This window comes from Cariama cristata, unplaced genomic scaffold (assembly GCF_000690535.1).
Source record: "Cariama cristata isolate BGI_N322 unplaced genomic scaffold, ASM69053v1 scaffold4772, whole genome shotgun sequence".
NCBI classification, from domain to species: Eukaryota; Metazoa; Chordata; class Aves; order Cariamiformes; family Cariamidae; genus Cariama; species Cariama cristata.
Genome location: NW_009604303.1, coordinates 1,247 through 22,715, shown reverse-complemented (window position 1 = coordinate 22,715; position 21,469 = coordinate 1,247). Strand labels below are relative to the sequence as shown.

At 35.9% G+C, this 21,469-nt stretch overlaps 1 protein-coding gene across 1 annotated transcript in view; it reads right to left on the bottom strand.

Annotated features, from left to right (window-relative positions):
* Positions 1-20,957, bottom strand: part of CNKSR2 (connector enhancer of kinase suppressor of Ras 2) — a 96,065-nt gene extending 75,108 nt beyond the window's left edge. The window contains exons 1-6 of the mRNA XM_009695524.1: positions 20,928-20,957; positions 19,280-19,426; positions 9,038-9,171; positions 6,136-6,347; positions 2,213-2,302; positions 374-588 (exon numbers count right to left, since the gene is read on the bottom strand). Of these exons, the coding sequence (XP_009693826.1) occupies positions 374-588; positions 2,213-2,302; positions 6,136-6,347; positions 9,038-9,171; positions 19,280-19,426; positions 20,928-20,957 (828 nt within the window). The remainder of the gene's footprint in view (positions 1-373; positions 589-2,212; positions 2,303-6,135; positions 6,348-9,037; positions 9,172-19,279; positions 19,427-20,927) is intronic.
* Positions 20,958-21,469: the final 512 nt, after the last annotated feature.

The window sequence follows — 21,469 nt, the reverse complement described above, 5'->3', positions numbered from 1 at the left end:
TAAAGGGGTTATCTGATAAGACTTAGCATACTGCAGTGACACAGGTGCTGGAAAGAAGGTTTCTAGCCAGTCTGGAAACTGCTGCTTCTTCCCTTTCCATCAGTAGCAAGTAAGTCAAGACAGAGATACCACACTCCATATCAAACATGACATCTTCTGGTTAAAGCAGATAAAACACTGGTGCCCATCCCACATTTGTAACAGCAAAATAAAGAAATCTAAAATATTTCTCTCATATCTGGTTATTGTTCAAAGAATAGGAATCAATGCAACAGCAGCAGTCCAAAAAAGGTTTCAAGACCGGTATAAAAACAAGACAGTCTCTCATCACAAGGACAGAGCAACAAGTTTTGTTAATGTTATTTTTACTCACGTGGTACAAAGCAGTTTCTGGTCCAGGTGTGCCCATGACTTCTTGTCTCAATGAGTCCATTTGTAAACTAGGCAACAGCGAGTAATGACTTGGACTACTACTCTTGTCTCCTTTCTTTTTGGACTTTTTCCCAGTATCCTTTTTGCTATTCCTTTGAAACATGTAGTCTTCTTGACCTATTTTCTCATTGCTCATATAGCGAAGCAATGAATTTTCTGGTGAAAGAAAAGTAATACAAAACATCACTGTGATTTGTTGTACGTATGTTAATCCTGCTTCCAAAATGTGTAATATTGTTGCTAAGATCTACTGTCAATTTTAACTCTTCAATACTATTTCATTAACAAAACCTATTTGCTTCTTTGGTCTGGATATAAGAAGGCGGCAATCTTTTGGTAAGGAAAATTAATGATTCTTGCAGTTTTCTGGTATCTTTGACAAAAAAAGGAACAGAATATAAAAGAAGCCCCACATCAATAAATTTTGTCTTGGAGTTTTAAAAAAAATGAGCAATGATACACTTATGATCATATCTGTAATCTTTTTTTTTAAACAAGATCCTAATGAATGAAAATGACTGTGGTGCCATACATTTAAAAGTAATTTGCTTTGAACATCCATTTGAGATTGTTCACCGCATCATCCATACTTTCCCCAAACAGTCTTGCAGCATCTACAAGCTTGTAGCTCAGGGACATCCTGAACCAGAAACAATGTTTGTGAATTTAAGAAACCTCAGCAGATTTGTCTTTCACGAACTTGTCTGGTTTTGTATTAATGTGAGCTTTTAGTACCCATAACCTCCTGTGGCAAGAGGTTCCTTAGCTTGAACCTAAACTGCATGAGGAGCCAGCTCTTTTTTCTTTTTAACCAGCACTCAACAGAGACATTTGATGTCTCTCTGGTCTTGTTTCAGAAAAAACAGTGACAAACCTATTTCCTTACTTCATTCCACACAAGATTTTATAAACCTTTATTATGTCCTGCCTAAATTCTCCCAAACTGATGATGGCCAGCCTACTGAATTGACCCCGGTTTGGAAGCCACTCCATACATCTGATTATTTTTGTTGTCTCCTAAACCTTCTTCAATTTTACTGTATTTTTCTTAAGAGATTAAGAGACTGGAACTGCACACACACCCAGCATGAGCAAGAACTTAGACAGCACCATAAGAATACTTCTTAATTTGTCTTGTATTCTTTTCCTAATAATTCCTAACAGTGTTTCCTTTTTTGATCCCTACTGAATATGTAGTTAACATTTTTTATGGAAATATTTATCACTACTGTAACATCTTGTTCCTGGGCAGTAAAAGTCATCTCAGAGGTTATAATTTTGTATGTGAAGTTATGTATCTGAGCCTCACAAACCAGAATTTTGACGAACATATCCTCAATGATTTTGAGGTGAATCCCATGCTGCTCTAGAATGTTTTCCATCCAAAAAGAACTCACCAAGACAGAGAAATGTGATATATAATTCTCATTTAAGTATAACAATATATATCAGTAATAACCATACATTTGTCCTCTAGTATTATAAAGTTAAGGCCAGTTTCAAAATGGGCTGGATAACACAGCTGAATCAATGCAATGCCAATATAAGGTCAAGCCAAACTACCGGGCTTTGCAGTCATGATTTTCTTTTGCCTGGCTGAGCAACTTCCTCAATCCTAATAGAGGCTCTGCAAAAAATTAAGTATACACAATGAAAGAACCAAAAACAGGTTCACAAAAATATATATCTAAGCAAGCAGCAAAATGAGGTTGAAATACGTAGCTTAAAGCATGATAAAACCCACAATGCCCTGTACAAGATGTGTGTTCAGATCACTTACCTCTCCTACTATCTCTTTTTATTTTATTGGGGTCTTCATAATCCCCCACCCAGTTATATTCTACTGGCATAGAAATAGGTCTTAGTTTTCCTGGAAACAGAGGAAAAAATTGAGATCATGCACCATAAGGCAGCATTAAACTAACATTCTTCAGAAGAAAGAACAAATTATGTGCTAAGCTGCTGTTCTACAGGGTTGTTTATGAAAGAGGATCCAGCATCGCCTCTGAACAAGAGGTTAAGACAAGAGTTCTGTTTTCTTTAACAGATAAGAAGCAGCTAAATATTTAATGGATTTTTTTAAGTTTAGAAAATAAATCCAGTGCCCTACAAAATCATCAGTGAACTGATGTTGGAGACTGACAAATGCATTCAAATTACTTTGGTTTTCACTGAACAATAGCTATTTACTATTCTGGAAGCCCCTGGCGCACACATGGAGAGAACTGTTTTAAAGCAGATGTGAACTGTTGTTAACAGAAACGTGTGCACAATAGCATCTTTGCTGGTGGGCTTAAAAGATCCATCAGTGACTCAGTAAGAAAGGAAGCAGAAATCCTCTAACATGTAATTTCTTTTGTAGCATTTCATCCACAGAAAACAAAGTGCATTACTATTGGTAAATTCACTTTAATTTCAGATAGCAAAAGACAGAAAAGCTGAAGACTATTACATATTTTAAAATTTTATTTGGAAGCTGCTGAATTAAATTTTAAAAATTCTGTGAACTATGATTTCTGCTTAAGGATTCCACAAATATAGTTGGAAATTCAGTGAAAGTTAGCAAGTTAAATACTATATTGAAACAAAACAAATAGTATAGCATATGGCACAGTATTGGGCAGACCGAAACCAAAAATGTTTTCACAATAAGGCCAGCCCTCGCTCTTTTTTTGAATCAATCTACTGGTCACAAAACTGAAAAGTGGGAAAATAATTTTTTTTTTAAAACTAGCAGAGCTTAAAGTTAAAAATTCAGAAGTCTTGTTAATTATTTTAGAACAAAAGCCCTGCATAAAGGTGATCGGTCTTATTCCACATTTTTGAGGTTAAATCCATGATACACTGAAAAAGAAAGATGTGTTTATAATGAAAACAAATATTCGGACATGTTTGTCTATCTATTGAAGTATGGCATCCATGAGAAATACAGCAATACCATGCAGGTAGCAAAATGGTGAAAGGTTGTATTTTTAAAAAATTGACAAAAAAAGGTGTATGTTCTGTACAGACCACAGGATCAGGTCACAAATACATCATTGCTCAGGAAATAAAACATATATATTTAATTTTTATTTATCATTTATTTTACTATTTATGGACACATATTTAAGTCTGATTGAAGTCAGTGAGACTTAGAGCACACAGTTAAGAAGTAATTTCCTGAGTGGGGATGTATTCAGCTCATGTTTACTTGCTCAGAGGTAACTTTCAATCGTTACCTTTTCTAGAAATACAACTTTCTCTTCTTTGTGAGGCTGAACTCACAGTATCTTATTGAAAGAAACTGCATGCTTACGAAGACACAAAAGCTACAGAATCATGTAAAGTCTCATTGTTACCAAAAGCTATAGCCATAACTAATTCTCTACAAAATCTCTAGCTGTTCAAAGTGCATGTTTTTTGTGTCTGGTAGTAAAATTGCAATGACCAAATTTGTTTCCTTCCTTAAACGCAAGTTTCATTTGCCTGCTATCCCTGCTAATCTCCTTCTCGTTAACCCCCACGGATCCCCTAAATCTGTTTTCCCTGGTGACTACACTCAGGAAAATGTCTTCCTTGGGATGTGATCAGGAGCTTTCCGAGGTCAATTAGCAACAATTATACAACAGCTAGAAGCCAGTAAGAACATGAAAGATAAATCTCTTTGTTAACATTGTCAAAAATGTCAAAAGATTCCAACAAAGAAATTATGGTGGGTCCTATTAACCTCTCACAAAGGAGGACTGAGAAATATTTTTTAAAAAAAATTAACACCACCACATAATTAATGATGAGTACATGTTGAAAACAACTATTTCTCTAGGTCTTGAAACTCTGTTTGACCTTCTTTAATGGGTGAACATAAGCCAGAATAGTGTTATTGTCATTTTCCAGATTTCTGTGAAATCTTAAGGTCATGTCTAGCCACAAATCTTATGCTAACAGACGCTATGTGGGGAGCTTTAGAATTTAATGCTGAAAGGGTAATATTTTTAGAAAATACACTTAAATGAAAATGGACTCACTGTGAATTCATTAAAAAAGAAGTGAGATCAAAAGTGAAAGGCTGTATAACAAATGTGTTAAATAATGACTGATTTTCAGTGCAGTCTTTGATCCATGTATTTATAACCCTCTCTGCCAATAGAAAAAAAGGCTAAAACAGCTATCTCGTAACAAAATAATGGATTCAGCAGTCCTTGAAGAAGAAATGTGTTCACTCTAGACCACCAGTATTAAAATTTAACATCTGGAACCGAGAGTACACCTCTGTTAATGGAACTGATTGCATCCATCAATTGTAATAGTTGAAATACTGGAGTAATAAAATTGATATATCCACTCTGAAAACTTAGCAGTTATTTTGTACACAATGGGCATGGTTATAAACCACCTGAAAACACTATGAAATCAAAAGGATACTGAGGATTTTGCAGCAGGATTGTGTAGTTGTGTAGAAAGGGTGCATTTTATGAAAATGCATCCTTTAATGTTGTACAAGCACGTTGCTTCAGGTCCTGAGGATACTTTACACAGCTCAAGCTCAATTTATATCAAGGTTTGCAGGTGACTCTGGAGCTTGGCTGCACAATGCACTAAATCTACGCTTCTTAATAAATTAAGTCTATTTTCTTCTCAAAGGGATATGATGTCAGGATTACTATAACAACTCCAACATACAGCTTGTGGTCAGTTTAAAAAGTGAAATAACATAGCAAGTAGGGTGAAAAAATATTCAAGTGCGTGGTCAGTTAATACCATAGTAGTCAAAATATCTTTTTTAAACATGAGATTTCCTCTTCGTTTTCTACTATATCCTAACAGCTCTATGACTGCACAACTTTATACTTGGCAACAGAAAACCAGTTCTCCCAGTCCAAAGCTTAAACAAGTTACAATGCTACCTAAAAGAAGAGTTCTAACAGATTCAAAGGGAAAATAACATGAAGCATAAAGGTTTGAGAGTAAAACTCTCACCAGAAATGGTTTCTGAGTTTTCACCCTAAATAAGTCAAAATCCAAGATGTGGAAATAGCATGAATACACGTGTGTGTTTACTTGCAAAATTCTTTCTTAGACAACATATAAACTCAATAAAGAGGAGCTGCTATATATAGGAAGCAATCACTTCCCATATAGGAAGTTACAGGAGGTTAATACAGTATTACAAATAAAGCATACTGTCATCAGTCATACTTAATTTCTGGGACTAAAGAAAAATTAAAGAGTTTTAGAGAGCAGTGCAGCATGAAAGCAGCATGTCACCTCTTTGTAAATCTGAAGTGATTTTGATCTTTAAAACTGTTACACCTGGGTAAATTTTTCTAATGCTGTATTCCTAAGCCCATGCAAGCCTTCCCTTATACTGGGAGAACAATTTGATTCTGTATTTTTAGTAAAAATATATGGGCTTCTGCCCAATTTTTTTTGTAAAATGATACTGAAGCATAATCTGGAAAATTAAGCTGATAACAAAATAGCAGAACTTATATTCAGAAAAATCATCAATAAAAAACTGGACTTGCCCTCCCTATTATAGTAGGTAATTCATTTTTTCTTGCACAGAACAAGCTCTTAGGTTGAAATTGGACTAAAGTGTAACAGAATTCTTAGCAAAATCAATGACCACTGAAAATATTTTCATGCTTAGAAACAAAAGGAGATGCACGAAAATCCTAAAATCAACAAATAGTGATTATCTTTACTAGATCAATGCCATACCATATGTTGGTGTGCTCTCTCTCCTTCCAGGACCACTTGTTCTTCCTTTCTCATATTCATAGCAGTATAAAACTGCATCTTCTTCAACCACATTAAAGCGTTTCCGATATTCCTGGTCAAGAAATGAGTTTGGAGATTCGGATCCTGTATGAACTGGCTTGCCCACTATATGTCTGCCAACATCATCACATGGGAGATTTCCCTTTTCATCCCTTCAGTAAACAAGAGAGGTTTTTAATATATTGGGATAAGACATTGTATTTTTCTTTTACTATGAATATTTTCAACATGGGAATGCGTCAATATTTCATACAAGCAGGAAACAGATGTCATTGAACAACATCAGGATCATGCATCATATTTGCATATCTACACGTGTCTATGCCAGTTACCTTACACATCTCTGCTTATTCAATTCTTTTACAGACTATATCCATCTTACTGGTTTCTCTTGAAAACAATCATAGAAATAAAGCTTACATGCAGCTACTCTTTTTTTCTTGTTTTTTGGAATCTACCTAGCATTTTGTGATTTAGGGCACAGAAATAAAGTTGACCTTACTTTTTTATACCTGCATTTTTAAATACATCAAATAATTTCAAGACATCGCTATATGGCAATAGCAACACAACGGAGACTGACATAAACCATCCAGATGCTGGTCTTTTACTCTATTCCAGTAACAAAAGGAGAGTTTGTTTTTGTTTGTTTTATCTTGGAATGGCAACAACAAATGGAGAAACAGATGCTGAACAGTTTGATAATACCTGAAATAAAGACATGCTTAAATATAGTTAATCATGGACAAAAAAAACCTGACGAAATGCCAAAACAGATTATTCAGAAACACTGTACACTATGTGACAGGTTTGTGAAATGAAGTATAGTCCATTAGGATTAAGCTGATAAAAAAAATTCAAATGTACAAAGCTTAATCTCTCCATAAGATTACAGTTTGTACTAATATGTGTTATAAGATTTTTAATGAGAATTGGTCCAAACTGCTGCATTATCATCATGATTTAAGAAATGTTCTTAATAAATGATTAAAATGCATTTTGAAGATCTCGATTTCTAGAGCAGAACTCAAAAACTACTGAGCAGCAAATATTTACTAAAAATACTTCAAAAAAGAGGATGCATTTCTTATCAAATAAAAGTATTTTTGTGGCGGTAAACATGATCAGTAGCAGTACAAAGGCACTACTGTGTTTAAGATAGTACAGTTTCAGTTTCAGAAGCAATAGGTCTTTATCATATAACTACTCCATTCAAAGAGAAACCTAAGACTATGTTTTGGTTGGGGTTTGTTTTTGCAGCTTTTTTACATTAATGGTCTAGAATTAAATACTTGATTTTTTCTGTGGATTTTCTGAAAACCATGTCCTTAAAATATTTACATAGACATAAAAAAATACTGTTATCAGAGAGATAAAAGACACATTCAATTCCTATGAACAATTCCAGTGTCATGACTGACAACATTCTTATTTAATTAGAAGAGAAAAAAATAGTGAACTAGACTATGTATTCCGTTTGTCTCTTTGTCACTTTAAGACAGATACTAGAGTAATTGTGTTAGCAAGTTCAACTGCATTACATGTGTCACATTTGAAATAAAATGGCAATATTTTTTTTTAAGAAATAAAAAGTAAGCCAAGTAACAGATGAGGCAGGGATGAGAAAGGAACATGATACTCGGCTTACGGCTTCACAAAAGGCTTCTGACATCATCTAAATCTTGAAGTGGAAAGTCACTCTTCTGCCCTAGAAGGTTTTTCATATCTCTGAAGAGTAAGAATTTATCATAGAATCACAACTTCTCCTCCCCACTAGGCAATTTAATTTGCCATACACCTCACTCTTGGATAACCCCCAGGGAAGTCTTGCCAGTATCATGTCATACATCTTACTAATTGGCTAGAAGAGTTACTGATAAGAAAGTCTAAGAAAAACTCAGCTACAAGAAACTCAGGTACAAGAAAGGACATGCTGCCCGTAGAACCTTTCCAAGAAAGTTAACTAAAAGGAAAACAAGAAGTAATTTAAAAACACATTGACTGGACACATGACAGCCTGTGTCTAAGAATATGGAAGATTTAAAAATACTGATTCCTCTTAAATACATTCGTAGACCTCTGTGTAGCTACTTCTGTATTTATAGGCCATAATTCTCTCAGAATTTTAGGAAAGCAACATCTGTGTACACTATGGAATTATACTGAATCATGTGAGGTCATGTGAGGATAGGGTGATGAATCTGCATGGAGGATCTGCTGCTTCTCTGGCTCAGCAAGCCCAGAGACCTGGGAGAGATGAAAATGCCTGTTCCAGGTGGCAGGTCAGAGTAACAGATATACTGACAGAGAACAGCATGGTCACCGCAGAATCTAGCAGAGTGGCCACACTAAAACACAATCCTGAAATTTGCTCTAACACTATAAAATCAACTATATCTAAAAAAGGAAACACTATGGCAGAATAAAACAGTGCTCTTGTTGAAGTTGAAAGTTAGCTCAGCCTCCCTTGTTGCATCATGGTTATTAGGCAAGGGGAGAGATATGAACTCTTTTCCTAGTTATAGATTTATGGTTTCAGGTAATTTTTGCTCTTCTGAAATAGGATGAGACTGTTACAGACAACAGATTATCCCATATTTGAGAAAATAGGCTACTGAACCTTCTTTTCTAAGGGCTACTGACTGTTTTGCAGGCAAAACACTGATTCAGATTGTTGTGGGTCTGACTCAGCATATCTACCCTTAATAACCAGTTCACCTGCAAAATGAGGCATCATCAGCCTAACCCCACAGGGCATGCTGATAAATGGGCAGGAACAGAATGGTCAGTTACTTTACAAATACTTTTTACATTGAATTGTATCTGAAATGATCTTTTTTACCTTGGAACATAAGGTTCTGTTGGAGGAGGGGGTATGTAGAGATCCTGCAGGGCAGAGCTGTCTCTCTTTGTAGGCGTGCTGATAGTGCTGGATGGCGTAGCAACACTGCTTGTAGGACTTCTAGGAATAAGAGGCTGGTTCAAAAGAGAGAGAGAAAGAATCAAGATTATCCTTACATATCATATATTTTTATTTGAAAAAGCTATAAACATTCTATAGTTCAGAGAGTTAAAGAAATAGTTAACAGTTCTAGTGTTCTGTGTGCTTTTAAACTGACTGAAAAAACCCTCATGCTAAGGAGACAGAACTATGAATGGACATGTATTGCACTTAAAAAATTGACTTCTGATTACATCTTTTTCCCTTTTGCACAGCAAGATTATTGCCAGTGCCCATAAAAATAGTAATCAGTAGAGCCACTGGTGAAATCTTAATGAGTAAATAACAAACAGAATCCAGTGAATTCCTTAATTAAAATAACATTGTAAAGAAAGTCTAGTGTTTACAGTAAAAGGTGCATAAGTAGGCATTAAATTGAATGTCATCTCTCCCCATCTGCTCTACAGCTTAAGAATTAATTGTAAAAGTTTCAGTTTATGTCTGCAGATGCTATAAAATCAGGTCCTGCATCCTCAGAGCATACATGCTATGAGACAGAACAAACTGGAGATTATTACTCTTCACTCCCCTGGGCATACTCCTCACAAAGTAACATTTACTCACAGGTAAATAAATTGTACACTCCTTGCAGAATAACCATGCATTCTAGTTATCATTCCAGACCAAATAGGATCCTTCATCTTAATCACATGTCCCTCTGTTTCGTGAATTAGGCACGCCTTTTTCTTCCTCGACTTAACTATCTTAGCTAACTAAACAATGACCAAGCATTTGAAGACCTCATTAAATGACTGTAGGGCTGGAAATTATAGCAAGACTTTCTAAGTCTCTATACAGATGCATAAAAATGAAATGAGAAGAAAACTTTGATTGCTTTAGTCTACTTAACAACATGTCTGCCTAATAACAAAAGCTTTATGTTGCTTGTCTTGTGTGATAGCTAAACTCAAGCAGAAGAAAAAGAAAAACAGCAAAACAGCAAGTACAACAGTATCTTCATATACCCTAAAATTAATTTAATATTAAACAAATGCTGAGTTTTCCTTTGAAAGAGCTCTTTCCCCTCCATCCTTCTGGAAGTAAACTTCTTGAAGAAAGAAGTGTTGGGATTCAAGAGAGTTCACTATATCTATAATTTCTGACCTAAATAACTACTGGAGGACACAAATATTTCACATTGTATTGATGGCAGAGAAGCTCTAAATACTGACTGAATGGGTGCGTAGAAACACCCTTCTACCAGCACCGTTAAGAATACTTTATGACAGACCAACAGGGCATTCCTCTGCAGAATAATCAGTTCTCATTTTCTAGATATTAATCTTGACACTGTAGCATTATGCCCGTACTGCAGAAAACCCCAAGAGTTCAACAGCAGGAACTTTTCAAAATTTTGGCCTTTCCTAAGCTAGCAATGAGTCATTCACATTCATGTTTATCAAGAAAAGCCCCCACTATTGCATTACTTTTTTTTCAATCTGTATGTAAAAATAATGCATGCCACCTGGGAAATCTCATCCTTTAGCCAGTTACTGCCTTGTTTTAGGAACACAACTGTGTTAGGTGTTATTTATCTCAAACATAATAAAATGTATGCTTAAAATTTTCTTGTTAAAACTTTGGAAGTCCACCTTTGGAGCAACAGCTATAAACTGACACAAGTTTTCTCTTTTTGAATGTTAGAAAACCATCTCCTGTAAACAGTGCTAAATTCTTTCCTTGCTCATTAGAGTTAATGTGAGTATTCTGTAGCCAAGCCAATGAAAGACTGCCAGTATTTACAGGAAGAGAGGGAGAGGGACACACACAAAACCAGACAGGTAAAAGACTTTACAACCACTAAAAACAAGAAGACAGAAGTCTGCAAAAATAAGAATAAAGTTGGTGGCAAAACTGGGTAAAAAAACCCTAAAAAACTTTAAAAAAGCGCAACAAACCATCACCACAACTCTCTTTCAGAGAAACAAAAATTTTATCCTTTAGAATTTCATCTGTGATGCTGTAGCCATAGAATCACTCACTAATACAACACTGGTTATTTCCTTTCTGATGCCTTGCACTTCTATGACAAGTACACTTTGTGGCTTGCTGAGTAGCTTGTAGAATTAATTTTCATTGTAAGCCAAAAGAATTTTGCAACCTAGACCCTGTTTACACTGGCTAAGCCCAGGCTGTTCTTGTTCCTGGCTCATACTGGCAGAGCCCTGAGAGGAAGACAAGCTGGGTAGACGGATTTGCTCTTCTCCATTTTGAGGAAGAAGACAGCCCTTTACTTTACCTGCAGGAATAGGCAGGTAAGAGGAAAGGGGGCCCTATATATTAGGCTGGTGGCAATCAATAGGAGTTTGTGGTTTACGTCACGTAAGGAGAATCATGCTCAAACTTAACAGTGATCTGGACTTACAATGGGTTGATGAGTCTCTGGTGGTCCTGACCAGCTGCTGGAGGGCTAGAAGACACAGGTAAAGAATTTCCCTTGTGTTACAGCCTGGAATACCTGGGCTTAACTATTTAAATACTAATGATATAGCCTTAAGTTCTGAAAAAACAATTTTGCTGAAATCAGAGGATTCTATTGGGCAGCTTCACACTTCACCAGTCCCTGCTAATACACAGCCCAGACACACAGGTCGGTTTGTCCTCCAGAACAGTTTGCTGGAAGATGCTGGGAATTAGCTGGGGTTTGTGCATCTTTGACAAATGCATATTTCGGTTCATCTTTTGGCTCGGCAAGGTGGCTAAAACAGTGAGTGTGATAGCGAAATGGTATTCAGTCTACCACAAAAAACCATAACTTATCCAGCTACCTGAAGGTAAAAGGTTTCCCTCAAACCATTCCCATGTCAGACATTTTCAGAGGTGAAATTACACCTCTGTAATAGGTGAGAGTCTGAATGACTGTGGTATCTCACAGGATGGCAATGGGGGTACGCCTTCCCAGTGCACCCACAGGTCCCAAGACAACAGAAACTGTAATACCATCTAGTACAACTGGAAGCACAATCCTGTAGGACTGTCTCAAAACATACTAGGATGTCTCATATCTTTTCTATATTTGGGTCATGTTGCCAAAGTCAACTCTCCAGCTTATTTCCACAAAACCAGAAAAGCTATGTAACTAGAAAAAAAAGGAGAAATCCAGATTTAAAAATAGGTCACCACATTTTAAAAAAAAATGTATTTATCTCCACTTCATTAGTAAATCAGTAGCTCAGTAAGAACGGCTACATGGTAAAAGCATTCAAAGGGTCTCTCCTGGTAGTAGCTCAACACACTGAGAGCATTGCTGTAACTACCACCTTGTGCTGTAGGAGTTCAGCTTTCATTTTACAAAAAACTAAAAGTCTTCAGGCCCTCCTGGTTGAAAACAGAGCCTTCAGAACGCAGCCTGCAGGTATGGTGCATCTACATGGCATTTTGCACTGCAATTTAGAGAGACCTCAACTGTTCAGTTTGAGTCAATCTGCACCTGCAAGTCAATCAGCACATGTAGCTCTCCAGTTGAATGGCAGCCACTCAGTGGACCACATGCAGGCACACGGAAAGGAAAAATATATGGAACTCCATTCAAGTAGTTCTGAATTGGTAACACTGATCTCCAAGGCATCCACCGAGTTAATTCTCTTCCAAGGACTAGAGCTTTTTCCTGCTGCAGTCCCTTTTGGTAGGCTGGCCAGGGCAAGTGGGATTGCTGAAACAGCAATAAAACTAAAAGTTTTCAGTCCAAAGAGCTAAATACTTGACCCATGGGAATAGTCTGAGACAGAAAGTTTAGAAGCTACATATTAAAACTGGAATAGCCTCAAAAATGTCCCACAGAAGACCCTGCATCAATCTTAACTCACAATGACAGACACAAAAGCCGTATTTCAATAAGTTTTGGAGTACTATTTCTCAAACATTTTGGATACACCATCCTCTTTCAGATCATTAATCTTTACGGACCCTTCCCCAACCTGTCAGTTGGCCAGGGAACGGATAACCAACCGTCTTTACTTACAGAGCTCAGTTTCTCTAACACAGGACAATAAGAAGTCCCTGTAAGCACTGGCCGATAGCACCCAGACACTCACCTCTCCCTTACCTCCAGAAGCTGCCCCATCCCCAGTCAGCTCTGCCCTGTGGTCCCCACCTCCCTCTTGCTACCAGGACCTATTGCTGCTTTTCCTATTCCCAATCCTGAAGGAACTGAGAGAGGGTGCCCCCAGTAAGACAACATATTATTTTTGCTTTTTCTCTCTAAACAATGAATGTAATTAATATTTAATATGTACTATCTCAAATTCTTTTTAATGTTTTTTTTAAAACTCTTTGAACCTTTCATTAACTCCCTTGGAAGCTGCGATACATAGTTTGAGAAATATTGCTCCAGAAAAAGACATACAGTTTTAAAAAATGTAAGCAAAACCAATACAAAATTTTAAGTGGTAATATCTTTATACAGTATTTGCATCAGTAAACTGATTTTACTGATAATATATTTTTCATATTGGATCAAGGTTATGACAATTTATTGAACAGAATGTTTCCAATAAAATAAACTTTTTACAAGACCAACCATGACATGAAGTAATGAAATACTAGAACTAATTCATACTGTGTAGGAAAACCCAGTCAGAATCCATTTTAACAGTGCTCCAAAGAATGCCCAGTTCCCATGCAGTTAAAAGACAACTAAGCAACTGAAGAGCAAACAAGTTAATATTTTATTCCAATTTAATGATTAAAAAGTGTAAGGTCATTCATTCTAATCATAAACAATGAAAACAGAATATAGCATTGTCTCTAGATGAATGAAGGAGGTGATATAATCAAGCAAGGAAAAATATTAAATAAAAATAAGTAGCATTTTCTCTCAAACCAAGGACTCTGTTGTTATTGTTGCTGTTGGTTCTTAGAAGACTGAAAAGCTGAATACATCACAGGGGAGATATGATGCATATCTAATCCAACATAAAGTCTGTTTAAAAAACTGCAGATACTGAGCTGTTGGTGATTTTATAATGGTACAATTTAATCACATATAAAACAGTACAGTAAACTATTTCAAATGTACAAAAGATGACATTTAAATAAGCCTGGAGAAGAGTGTGACAGAGTGTTTAAGAGGGGTCAGAGGGTTTTTTTTCCAAGTCAACACACAAGATGTGGCTGGCAGCTGGACCTGCCCCCAGCCTCACTGACATCAGAAAGAGCCTTTTCACTGATATCGGTGGGTGGAGTCCAAATTAGCCGAAGCATGGCACCATGTTGCTCTACCATTCCTTTTCTGTACTAAAAAGAAACTGGATGAAGAGTCTTCCACACTGCAGTCAAAGTCCAATTTCTTTTTACTAATTAACCAAGCATTCTCCAGAAGGCCGAGGAGGACTTTGCAGCTAGCTTCTTGCTAGCATGATGATAGCGACTTACATAAGATTTCATATGCTCCGAGAATCTTCTCTATTGGACCTTCCACTCTTGTTCAAACAACACCTTGGGGAGCCTCCCTTTGAAACCTCCCCAAAATAACACAAAGTGGAAAGGAGAAATAAAACAGACAATCTCGAGGACAGGACATTTATTTAAGTTAGGTTTTGAACCAGACAAAAATTTGGAGAGTTCAAAGATAATTGCACCTCTACGTCAAGTATGAAAAATAAAAAAATTAAAAGTTAAACTTAATTGGTTTGTTCACCACATTCAGTAGCAGTCAGAAATACAAACATTGCAGTCTGCAATATCATTCTAGGCTTTCACGCAACGGATCAGAGTACCAGAAAAAGTAACTGAAAGGCAAATTTAGTGAGATTTGTCTTGCAGGCATAACATCTTAATATTTATGGTACAATACCATCTTAATGACTACCTTCAATTGCAAAGGCAACCACAAAATTCCCCAAGGCCACAGTTGCCTAATTCAAATGTTATAAAGGCAATAACGAAAAACAAAGGCTGAAAAATCCCTTGACTTAACGAATTTGGACACAATTCCAGAATGCATCAAGGGAGAACTTTGATTATCTGCAAGAAGTTGGATACTGATGGATATTAAAACAGACAATCACCAAGTGACTGAAAATCAACAAAAAAAAAAACCAACCAGCATTTCCTTTAATCACGACACAAGGGGAAAAAAAGGATGTTTTTCTTTCTGTACTGACAGGAGAGCTGGAGTTAATGCACTTGTAAATACAAACTCATTATGTAATGGTGCATAGCATAGCCATAGGCTAATTGTATTATTTTACTGTACATGAAGCCATTCAATATCAGTTTCAGGAATGCTACATAGGATGCAGAATTCTTCCTTCTTTCTTTCCCCTAATCTTCCGTATTTATTCTAAGGATATTTGTGAAAAGAATGACTATACCGCATTTCTGCTAAAAGGAAAAAAAAAAAACCCAAAGAATTAATAATTATGTAGACTGCATTTAACTCCTAATTCATGGCAAGACTGCAATGTGAAGGCAGAGCTGTTCAAAGTAAACCACTGAACACCCTAAGAAATATTTATGCCAACTAACAACCAGTTAATGTCTGAATGATCTAAAAGCATTTTCCACAATTGGAGACCATAACATTTGGCTGACATATGGCTAATCTAGATCACTAACAGTGGACTGCAAGCTCTGAAAAATGTCATTATCAGAATGCGTAATTTAATTACCAGGATGCCCTGTCACTCGCACACCAAACTGCTTGAGTGCCTGAACTGGAAGACTCATCTAGGACTTTCCCAGCTTACAGGTACACTTAGTATCTCTCCATTAAGTGTAGTTTTTCATGCAGCTGCAGGTGGCAAACTTCATGTTCTTATACGCAAATTCTTGACTAAACAAGCAGAATGCAATTTACCAATAAGGCCTCAACATTATTCACTTTCAACTAAAATTAGGTTTTGAAGACTCTCAATTAAAACATCCCAATGTAAATGAGTCTCTTAACTGAATTCACTGAATTATTCTCCTTCTATATTCACTGCAACAGCTGTTAAATATCTTCATTGGTGGGGTGCATACAAAAATTGAGTCTCTGCTTTTGTGTCAGCCTCCCTGCATTAGGGAAAACTTCCACCTCCCCACCTCACTCACTGCAATTTGATTAGGATGTCACATCACATTTTTCCTCTGTCCACTCCATTCGCAGAATCGAAAAAACTACAGTGGCCAGTTTGCAGATCCTAATTCCCATTTTATCAGAATTTCATGCTCATATGTTATTTTAGAGTCTTTTGAATATTTTGCTCGTATTTTGTAGTTTAACAGAGTTATTACTGAGTCACAGTTTCCCTATAGCTTGTGTCTGTTGAATAATACATATTGTTCAATTAACTTAGCTCTGGGATGACAGCAGAGTTATAACATTCTTAATTATTTCATGACATCCTGATATAGGAAAACAAGTTATCATAATTTCCCCTGCTTCCAAAGGTGATGGGAGTACAGCTTTTCCTTATGTGTTTTTTTGCTATTTGCTATCACTTTCCCTCTCTCCTCTCACATTACCTCCCAAGCTCCTATTAAAGAACAGCACCCTTATGTGAATCGGGAACATAAGAAATTTCAGAACAGCCATAGGGCAAATTGCAATTACAAAACTTACAGTTTTTCCAAATATTTTTTTCAGAAATTTTTGAAGTAAATTCTTTAAATAAACATGATTTCTTCATATTTTTAATAGCTACAAAATTACACTGCACTCTGCTTTCACTGCTTGTTATTAATCAAACATATAGTACCTATTTCACACTTAGGCTACATTTAAACTTTAACATCAGCTGACTTTAACATCTGTTCAGTTCTGATCTGCATAAATTAACAACAGAAATCTCCACATTATGCAGCTTCTGAGGTTTGTTTTCACCCTGGAGCTTTTTCGATACTGTCTACTTAAGAAAACTGTTGTTTCTCACATTAAAATCATAAATTACAACAGACACACATATGCGCACTGCACACGTAAGTGCTGAATGAGGTTCTGGCCTTTTCCTGGTGTCATGTTTGATAAAATCAGAACAGTATCATCATGATACCAGAATTATATCTCTAATGTTTAACAATATATCTATTTGTACTCATATTAGCCTTAAAAATATTAATATTTTCTAAGCTATCAGCAAGAAAACCACATCAAAACCATTAGTCCCCCTCCCCAAACCTGTAAGACTACAGAAAACCTCTATCTAGGGTCAGTCTAATCTTATCTAACACAGATAACCTACATTCAAGCTAGCTGTCCAGACACCCTTCACCATCAAAGGGAGACAGAGAGGGTCCAATTCACCTCATCCTGAGGTAGGTCAGTCTAAAATAGGCCACGATGAATGAACCAGTAACTTATGTATATCCACTGGCCAAAGAGAGTAAAAATGAGAAACCTGAATGATATGCAGATATTTACCTAGCAGGTATCTAAAGTTAGATCATGTGAGTAACACCCTAGTATCTGTATTGAACTAAGGACTGAGATGTAAATCGGAGCCAAAACACACTACAAGATGACCGGGCTTTTGCTTCTGGAAGTGAGTGTGGGGTTTCAAGCAGGCCCACAACTTTAGCTCATGACTGCATTCACTGTAAAAGGATCACACTAGTCCTCACTTTCCTACTGAACTTAGTTTAAATGGTGGAAATTGGTTTCTGTCCAATTTCTTCCCACTCTTTTGGAGTAGCCTATCTTGAATTAATTGCTTATTTGCTCTTGTCTGCATTAACGGCCCATGTGAGAAACTTCTGTTGTGGGGTCTTCAGTGTAATTATTCTAGCAGCAAATTATAAAGTGAAACAAAAAGGAATATTTAGGAGAATGACCCAATTCACCCAAAGAAATACCACACTCACCCAAAGAGGATTTAGACAAAGCATTTTACCCCATTTAAAGCAATGATGTGCATTTTTCATTTGTATTTATATTCTCACTAAAGCTACGATAAAAACGCAGCCTTCAAGTATGGACATTCACACACACATATCATGCATACAGATTTGCAATTTTATGTTTAGACGCTAATAAGATATTTTTGGTTGAAATTTTTTTGTCACATGTCTAGTAAGTTCTTTGTATCTGAAAAACCAAGACATCTCAATCATTTAAAAACTTACTCAGTTTCAAAGACAATGATGCATTCAACTGTTATAAAATAATTTTTATATAGATATATACACATATTTGAAATATGTTCTTCATGGCCTTAGTTCTTTTCATTAATCTCTGAATATTTTAAATGGTAAAGACCACAGCTACTGGCAGTGGTATTTCCATATCTCATTTTCCTTTTGCCCAAACTTTGCAGAAGTCTTTTCTCTCTCAAATGTACCTAATTTTAAATTAGACTTTTTATTGCAATAATAAAAATATCCCAAAGAATGCATTCTTTATGCAAAGAAAATAGATTTCTAAACATTGCTCTAGCTGAACTGGATGAAAAAGGAGATTATTTGTCAGTTCCATCTGTTGGTTACATGCTTTCATCAGTCTGGACATAACTTTTATTTCCTAGAGTAATCCATCACAGTGATATTTTATCCTAGAGTTAAACATGAAAGCTTTAATGAAACCATTCCATGATTTTCAGCACAATGCAGGCTTACTAAAACTAAAAGCCCAGCTGGACATCCTGCACTACACCTTATGTGCAAGTTTTCAATCTCATGGACAACTTTGACACAAATATGACTTCATTTACATGAGGAAATTTTGATGGTCAAGTGGTTTACTAAATAAAACCACCTTAGAATTTTTCCTATAACTCCATGATTGATCAAACTGAGAACTCAAGATCATCTCCTCTCCTCTTTCTTTGAGGTTATATTGCACGGAGAGATTAACAAGAAGTCAAACTAAAATTTATCAGTTTCTGAGGTACGCTTGTTTCCCCTTGGCTAGAAACGTTATCTGGGGCTACTTTTTTGCATTGTAAAACACTGGGACAATTACTTCTTAACTTTGAAAAGGTTTACGAACAGGTTTAATTTCAATTGAGCCTATGAGAACAAACTTCAGAGAAATCATTTCAGAAACAATTTTTCAAAATATACAAGAGTAAATCCATATGCTGCTGAGATGAAGCACAATAAAGCATCATTGAGATAATCTATAGTTACAATGATGGTGTATGACTTATGATTAAGCTTCATTACCTGCAGAGCAAGGGGCTTCCATCTCATATTTTTCAGTAAAGCTGGTGCTGAGGTAAGCATGCTCTGAGGTCGCTTTTTCAAAGTTAAGATAACACCACTCGGATCCTCTCGTAGTGCATTCACCAAATTTTTCAACTGCCACCCCACCTGGTAACCAGCAAAATCATTACAATAAAATTGAGGTACAGTATTCAATATGTAATGTTCCCTTTTTAAATAAGATTAGTAAAATAACATAATAGGAGTGTATATATATTAAAGGAGATAAACGCTAGAAATGTCAGAAATAAATTACTGCATAAAACTATTGTAAATTAAAATAATTATTATAATGCATTAAGATGGGTATGCATCATTTCAGGTTTTAGAATTAATAAACTACTGTTACTCCATTGTAAATGCACAACTAAATTGCAAAGTGTTTTCAAAATTAGGTTTGGTACATAGACTTTAGAGACTAGAAAGTTTAAAAGCCCTGGCTTCTGCATTGACAGTTAAATTCAAAACTGAGCATTTTGTAGTCCATGGTTACTATTTAAAGTCCACTAACCACATGTAGTCATACTACTTCTACTTCTAGCAGCTTGTGCAAGCACAAACCAGTTCAGCAAAATCTTCTACTCATCACACTGCTATAAAAATAAAATCAGAATCACAAGATGTTTTTTTTTAAATAGTACTTCTTTCATGATGATTTCAGAAACAAATACAGTAAATTAATGACAGAAATGTACTCTAGCCACTACTTCAGTATTAGCCCAAAGTAAAATTTTCCTAATTGAATTACAGCATTTTGAAATACTCTAAAATTAAGAACTTGACTAACACAGAAAGCAACAAGTCTTTATTTATAAACTCAGGATAGAACTGTCTGAATCATGTACTTCACATTTTTTAAAAAAGTACTTCAAATATTAAAACAGTACAACTCATGACAATGGTTTTCAGTCTAAATAATGCCTGATTCTAGGTATCTATCTTGAAACTCTCCAAGATATTAAATCTCTGCATTTTCAAGTTTGGCACCTAGAGTGGCAACACACAGAATCATACATGCCTCGAAAATCTTGGCCTGTAGACTTAGAAAGCGGTTATTTCTGTAAACTTGACAGCTTTTCTACCTTCTACCTCTCTCTCTCCCCCCCCTAAACAAACAAGTAAGTGTTCCTGATGTTTCCTGAAATATCTTCCTGCTTGTCCAAGTTGTATAAGAACAATGTTAAGAAGAAAATTATCCAGTTGAGAAGTGAAATTCTTACTCAAAAAATCTCTAGAACTCTGAAGTGATAAGGTAACAACACTGTAAAAAGGTTACTTTATATGTCAATATATTTGGAAAAAATCAAATGCGCAATGTGAACAAAGAGAATGTAGATGCTCCTTATCATTGGTATAGTGCATTATGACACAAATATATATTTGTTACCTATGTTTAAGCAAGGTAATCACATGTAGGTTGTTGCTACTTATTTTTTACCTTATTCCCTATTACACCAAAACTCACTTTGTTTGCTTAATATCACTTATTGTAAGAGCCAATATTCCCATATGAGCATGCCACTTAAGCCAGCACTAATGCCTACCAACAACCCTGAATCACAGACATGGCTCAGACCTCGCCACTCTTGCTCAGCTACTGTGAACCTACCTGTCCTGTTTTCACCACAGCAAAGTTCATGATATCCAGGATGCACTTCTAAAGTAATATTATTGTATACAAAGAAACAGGGTGTTGAAAACATGCATGTTTACGGAATATTTTCCAGCCTTTGTGGAAGACTTCCAAACATGCCAGAATTCTTATTTTCAGTCCAATGTACTAGGCATATGGCTATTATATTTTGAATAAAATTAAACATAAGCATAATCAACTTCAGCTCAATTCCCTCATCCCGGTGAATTCTTCATTCTGTTTCAACAGTATCTAAACCAAGTCTCTAAGTCCAAGCTTTGTGTATTAATATTACAATTTTATAAAAAAATACCTTGCTATTTACAATATTGTTTTCCTACTCAGAAAGACTTCCACCACTGCTTAGAAACAATATATTCCCCATAGTTCCATAATGTCACCGTGGGCATATGCAAGGTTTTATTTGCTACCCAAAAAGAATTGAAGGCCTACAGTTCCTGTAAGGTATCTCCGTACGTAAGCTACTGTACACTTTAATTCCCCAATGTAACAACTGA